This window comes from Pan paniscus, chromosome 11, assembly GCF_029289425.2.
Source record: "Pan paniscus chromosome 11, NHGRI_mPanPan1-v2.0_pri, whole genome shotgun sequence".
Classification (NCBI taxonomy): Eukaryota; Metazoa; Chordata; class Mammalia; order Primates; family Hominidae; genus Pan; species Pan paniscus.
In genome coordinates, this window is record NC_073260.2 from 24,971,758 (window position 1) to 24,978,618 (window position 6,861).

General features: G+C 53.1%; 1 protein-coding gene across 4 annotated transcripts in view; it reads left to right on the forward strand.

Moving 5' to 3' along the window:
- Positions 1-3,375, forward strand: part of WHRN (whirlin) — a 109,225-nt gene extending 105,850 nt beyond the window's left edge. For 3 of the 4 annotated variants that reach the window (XM_024930131.4, XM_063593926.1, XM_034928919.3), the window contains 3 exons: positions 1,380-1,561; positions 2,118-2,240; positions 2,521-3,375. In XM_024930131.4, the coding sequence (XP_024785899.2) occupies positions 1,380-1,561; positions 2,118-2,240; positions 2,521-2,703 (488 nt within the window). In that variant the 3' untranslated portion in view covers positions 2,704-3,375. The remainder of the gene's footprint in view (positions 1-1,379; positions 1,562-2,117; positions 2,241-2,520) is intronic. The other variant, XM_014346270.4, reaches the window with a different exon arrangement.
- Positions 3,376-6,861: the final 3,486 nt, after the last annotated feature.

The following is a 6,861-nucleotide window of genomic DNA, read 5'->3' on the forward strand; positions in this document are numbered from 1 at the left end:
TTTAATCCTCCCAATAGCCCTATGAGGTTGGTACTATTATTATCTCCATTTTACAAATGAACAAACTGAGACATACAAAGTAGTAATTTCTGGCTGGGTGCAGTGGCTCATGCCTGTAATCCAAGCACTTTGGGAGGCGGAGATGGGCAGGTCATTTGAGGTCAGGATTTCGACCTCAGGAGCCTGGGCAACTTGCTAAAAGCCCCATTTCTACTAAAGATACGATAATTAGCCAGGTGTGGTGGGCACCTGTAGTCCCAGCTACTCAGAAGGCTGAGGTGGGAGGACCACTTGAACCCAGGAGGCAGAGGTTGCAGTGAGCCAAGATTGCACCACTGCACTCCAGCCTAGATGACAGAGTGAGAACCTGTCTCAAAAAAAAAAAAAAAGAGAGAGAGAGAAAGTAGTAATTTCTAGCTTACCAAGAGAAAAAGAGAAATTCCACCACACCTGATCTGAACCTCTGCATGGCCCCTGCCTGAGCTGAGTGGTGGGCACATGCCCTCCAGCCCACCAGTCAACCCACGCTGCTTCACTATGTGTATAACAGCCGGGCCCCTGAGTTTGAAACCCTAGGTTAAGAACCCACACCCTGGAGCCAGGCAGTCTAGCACAAGTCTATTCCCTGGACTGCTCCATTCTATGCATCAGATCTGTGAGTTTTTACAATCACCCCAGTGGTTAGGCACCATCATTTCTGTATTAGAAGGAGAACTTAGGAGGCTTAAAGAGGCTCTGTTACTTGCCCAGGCTTGCACAGCTGGTCAGTGGGAATTCAAACCTGACCTGCCAGACTCCAGAGTGTGTGTTCTTAAGTTAGGGTCTCAAACTCAGGGGCCAGGCTGTTACACACATAGTGAAGTTGACTGGTGGCTGGAGGGCATGTGCCCACCACTCGGCTCAGGCAGGGGCCGTGCAGGGGTTCAGGCCAGGTGTGGTGGAATTTCTCTTTTATTCTTGGGAAACTAGAAATTACTTATATGAAATCTTCTAATTTGAATGTGTTGGTTCATCATTAAAAATTGATAGCATTATGTGAGTTTTAAAACAAAGGAAACACCCACATCTGTGGGCTAGGTTTGCCTCCTGACCTCTGTTTTATCATTATGCCAGTGGCTGGGAACTGGGAGATCCAGGCAGATGTCCTGGAAGTCACAGCCTTCAGACCAGGTCTGGTTGAAAGGACAGGTCTTGAGTAGGTGGAGAGGGTGGCAGGGAGTGGACCTGCCCTCTGGCCCCACGATCTCTTCATTCCTTCCCCCATCTTTGCCTGGGGAATTCCCCCAGCCTTCCAGCCTCCATCTCCATCACTGCCTCCAGGCAGCCCTCCCTGACCCCAGCTATATAAGCTGCTTCTCTCTTCCTTTTCCCCTCTCCAGCAGCCTCTACGCTCTCCCAGCTCTCGGACAGCGGGCAGACTCTAAGCGAGGACAGTGGTGTGGATGCTGGCGAGGCAGAGGCCAGCGCCCCAGGCCGAGGAAGGCAGTCGGCGTCCACCAAGAGCAGGAGTAGCAAGGAGCTGCCTCGGAACGAGAGGCCCACAGATGGGGCCAACAAACCGGTGAGCCAGGAGGAGGAGGATGCAGAGGGCTGAGAGGAACACGGGCCCCAGGTACAGAATGGGAGGTCCCGGGACCAGGGCTCAGCTTGGCAAGTGACCACAAAGGGAGGTAGTGAGCTCCCTATAACTGGAGGGATTTGGACGTCCTGGAGGAGCACTGGATTAGGAATCTGGAGGCCCAGTTTCAGCTCTGCCTTTGCACTGACACTAGGGGCTGAGGCTGAGATTGGTCTTGGGAATCTTTAAGCTCCTCTCAGTTTTGACATGGCCAGGTGGCTGAGACAGTCTTCGGAGTCAGGCTTCGATTCAAGTCCTGATGCCACCACCAGACAGCCTTAGGCAAGCTCCTTAACCTCCTGAGCCTCGGGGATTTTGGTGAGGATTAAAGAGCCAAGAACACAAGTGCTTGGCTTAGTGCGTGGCACACCTGAGGCTCCCGACACAGGGCTGGAGCCTGAGCTCTGCTGACCCAGGGTGGTGTCACGGCCCGGCCCAGCCCCCTGGCCAGGCCTGCCAACTGCGAAGGCCTCAGTGGTGTCCTTCCTAATACCCACAGCCTGGACTTCTGGAGCCCACGTCCACTCTGGTCCGTGTGAAGAAAAGTGCGGCCACCCTGGGCATCGCCATCGAGGGTGGCGCCAACACCCGCCAGCCCCTGCCTAGGATTGTCACTATTCAGGTATGTCCCCAGGGGCCCCACTTGCCATCTCTCCCTACCCCCGAAAGGCCCTTTCTCAGCATCTCCAGGGTTTTGTGACTCCCATGGGTAACACGGCACTCAGGGGCAGACCTAGGCTTATGTCACCTTTGCTCTTCCGGGCCTCAGCTTTCCTAATCCGAGAAGTGGACACTCAGATTGTAGCTGCCTGCTTGGCAGTGTTGGGACTGACCCAGTTGGTGGTCAAAGCCAGGCCCGTCTAACCCTTGGGCACCCCATGCCCTGTGTCTCCTCCCTGCAGAGAGGCGGCTCAGCTCACAACTGTGGGCAGCTCAAGGTGGGCCACGTGATCCTGGAAGTGAATGGGCTGACGCTTCGGGGCAAGGAGCACCGGGAGGCCGCCCGCATTATCGCCGAGGCCTTCAAGACTAAGGACCGTGACTACATTGACTTTCTGGTCACTGAGTTCAATGTGATGCTCTAGAGGCCAAGGCCTGAGGGCCTCCCACCACTGCCCAGCCCCTGGTCCCAGTCCCTTCCCACTGTTGGCTTCATCAAGCTCCTTGCGGGGTTGGGGCTGCATGGCCAGGGTAGCAGGAAGACATCCCCCCTCCATCCCAGCCCACTGGACAGAACTGGGAGAGGAAGAGAGCAGGACAAGGCAGACAGAAGGTCAGGTCAGGAACTGGTGCTGTACTGGGTACACAGTAGGTGCCCAGGACAAGTGGGTTGCAAGACAGGAAGAAAGGAAAAGGAAGGGCAGAGTGCTGGTTTCTCCAGGTTGGGTTGGGGGCACTGCTGTCCCCCCTCCAGCTAGGATCCAGCCCATCCCCAGATGCCTGAGCCTTTGTCCAAAGTGAGGTCACTTGAGAATTCATGGACACGGCCCCCAGTCGGGGGCATCTTGCAAGACCTTTAGTGCCACAAATAAGCATCGAGCACCTCCCCATTCACACCCCCATTCCTCCTGGCTCCTTATCCCCCATGGTGTTTATTATTTATTTCCCTCCCCATGCCCCTGGGGACTCCAAGGCCCCAGCTTCCCTCTGTACCCCCAGCCTATCCCAGAGGCCTTGCAGGTGACCAGCAGTGTCATTGTATTTATATACAGAGCTTATGACTTTAATTTTTCAATAAAGAAATCTGAACAAGGTTAGAGGCCAGCGTGCTGTGTGGTTTACCTGTGTGGCTGGGGTTTCCATGTGGGGAGGGGTGGGCAGGACAGGTGGGGGCAGTCAGAGCACCACAGACCACCACCCTGACTGCCCGCATGGCTCCAATTGGGATACACGGTGGGGCATGCAGGGGTGCTTGAGCCACACTCACATCTTGGAGCCTCGTAATTGAAGGCTTGAAGGCAAAACTTGAGTATTTACAGATAATATTTTTAGATTAAAACCCACAAGTATATTATGAGGCAGAATGCACAATGTGCATGAATGTTTTAAATCTCATATGCAGCCCATTCCTTTCCAGAAGCTGCCTTGGAGATAAGGATTTGTACCCAATCAATCGTCAAGAAGTGCCCTCAGGGCAGACCAGCAAGGAAGTGGGGAAGCAGGACAGGGAAGGGGAGGAAGCCAAGCGAAGGTGAGATTTCAGGCAAAGTCTGCAGAAGGCAGCTTCAGCCTGATCCCAGGAGGATCCCAGGGCGTACACTAGGCCTAGAGTTGTCTCCACTCAAGGCCAGAGGGCTGGACTTTGATGCCTGTCAGTCTTTAGACAAAGCCTACAGAGAGAGGCCATAAATTCCCAATCACTTCCTGCTCTCTACCTATGTGGGTCAAGCTGTTCCAGTAGCCTAGGACAGCGGGTGTCAGAGCAAAACATATGGGATGGGCTCGGAGGAAAAGGTTGCAAACATGGTCTACTGTACGGCCTCAGTCCCGGCCCCAGTGCTCATTCCTTCTGTCCTCAATATTTGTCTGGAAGATGGAAGAGTTTGAGAAATCCTGCTTTGTCCAGTCCTGTGTCCAGAGTTCTGCCAGAGGTGGGTTAGGGACAGTTGGTTCCATGCTCTTGTCCCAGATCCTGTTCTTGGCTGTCCTTGTTCTCTTTCCAGCCTGGGCAGACCACCTGAGACCTGAGCCATGGATTCCCCTGAGGCAGCTGGTGTTTCAGAAGGCACCCCTGCCATCCCCTGACAGGGTGCTGTTGACCCTTTGCAGGGAATGACCCCCCCACCTAGCAGCAGGAGGGCTTCGTTAGGCCTCAGATCTCCTGGCATTCAACTCCAAAGCTTGTGTGGTCATGGGCGAGTAATTTTACCTCTCTGAGCCTCAAGTTTCCCATCTGTAAAATGGGTTTGGTGGGCTAAATAATGGCCCCCAAAGATACCCAGATTCAAATCCCTGGAACTTTGGAATGTTACTTTATATGGCAAATGGGATTTTGCGGACATGATTATAGTCTTGACATGGGGTGGACCTAGTATAATCACCAGGCTCTTATAAATGGGAAGCAGAGAAAGATGTAACAGAAGAGGACAAGGTGTGATGATGGAAACAGGTTGCTGCAGTGATGTGCTTTGACGATGAAGGAAGGGACCACGAGCTGAGGAATGTAGACAGCCACTAGAAGCAGAGAAAGGCAAGGCAGTGGGTTCTCCCCTCAAGAGCCTCCAGAAGAAAGCTGCCCTACTGTCACCTGGACCTGAAGCCCAGAGAGACTCATTTCAGACTTCTGCCCTCTGTAAGAGAAGGTATTTGTGCAGTTTTAATTTGTTACAGTAGCCATAGGAAACTAACAATGGAGCTGCCACCCCCAGCAGCTGTTAGTCACAGCCCCATGTCTGTACTTGGAAGGAGTAGGACAGGAATGAGTTTCTGGACTTGTTGCTTCTGGAATTCCTGGGCCTGACTCTGAGGCTGTAGCCCATTAAGTGTGTGGGTTCCCCTCCCAGTAGAACTTTTAACCTAAAAACATTCCTTTGCAAGTGGTCTTAGAAAGGTCCAGTTAGTTGTCCAAAGTCACACAGCTAAGGAGGACAAGTTTGGACCCACAGCTGCCTTAAGCCTGGGTCTGCTCTTTCCTGCACCTGTCCTGGTGTCTTTTGAAGGGCCCAATGTGGTGGGCTAAGGCAGCTTCAAGTACTGGGAGAGTGGGGGGAGGGTTGTCAGAGGTCCATCCTGGCCACATGTACCTGTGACCCTGACATTTTTACTCATGATGCCAAAGTGGGGGTTGGGGGGAATGGAGTCTCAGGGTCTGCTTCTCCCTTGCTGGAGAATGCTGGGCAGGTTACACAATGCACCAAGCCTCAGTTTCCCCATTCTGTTCAAGAGTCAGGACCGCCATGCTGCTCAAACCCAGAAAAACACTTCACTTCCATGACCTGTGTGGAAAAACACCTTGGGCCCTTCCTACACTGACATTCCAGGGCCAGAGCCCAGAAGGATTAGCTAAAATGTTTGCCCCTTTCACAGAGCAGGCCCTTAGTGGGTAGAAGCTGCTGCTAAACTTACTACTAAATATGTGTCTAGGGAGTAGCAGGCAACCTGGGGAACTGGCAAGTGCTTTCTACCTGGAGGAAAAACTCCAAAGCATTCAACTTTGGATGCAGCTGGATGAGGGACCTTGGGCAAGTCTCTTCTTGCATCAGGACTTATTAACCCTCTTGTGTTAATAGGGTCGGTCAAGGTGCTCTTTAAATTAGTACCACTGATTTATTTCTGACGGGCCTGCCATTATGTTTATTTATTTACTCTCAACAACCGCATAAGATGTGGGTATGAATCCCATTTGCCTGAGGCTCACTGGCAGCAAGTGGCAGAGCTGGGGCAAAGAGCCCAGGTGAGTTGGACACCGTGCATCCTTCAAGGTGTGTGTGTGGTGGACAAGGTATGATGTCTGTGCTGCACTCACAGCGGGACCTTGGAAAAGTTCTTGTCCGTCTTCGGGCTGGGTTTCCATGCTTGCCTGATGGGGAGTTGGACAAGAATATACTTGGGGGCGGTGGTGATAATACCTACCTACCTCATAGGAGACGACTGAACAGCAGAAGAGCTTCCAACAGGTCTGACCCATAATTAGTGATCAAGAAAAGTTTATTATTACTGTTACTAAGCAGGCCGTTTCAGCCATGGAAGTTTGTGATTTCCTCCTCACTGTGGCTCTGTGCGATCTTCTTTTTTTTTTTTTTTTTGATGGCGCCTTGCTCTGTCGCCCAGGCTGGAGTGCAGTGACGCAATCTTGGCTCACTGCAACCTCCGCCTCCCAAGTTCAAGCGATTCTCGTGCCTCAGCCTCCCAAGTAGCTGGGATTACAGATATGCGCCACCACGCCCAGCTAATTTTTGTAGTTTTAGTAGAGACTGGTGGGGGTGGGGGGACGGTCACCATGTTGGCCAGGCTAGTCTCGAACTCCTGACCTCAGGTGATCTGCCCGGCCTCCCAAAGTGCTGGGATTACAGGCGTGAGCCACTCTGTGCGATCTTGCATAAATGCCTTACCCTCCGCAGACCGGGCCTCGATCTCCGGGTCTGCGGTGGGGCTGATTGCAGTAGGCACACACAGCCTCCCAGGTCTGAGATTTTCATCCTGCAGCAGGGTTTGCGATCCCTATGTCCGAGTCCCTGGGGGCGGGCCGTGGCGGCGGCCTTTCGGTGATTGGTGCGCTCCCAGAGGCCCCGCCCCCCCGGGCC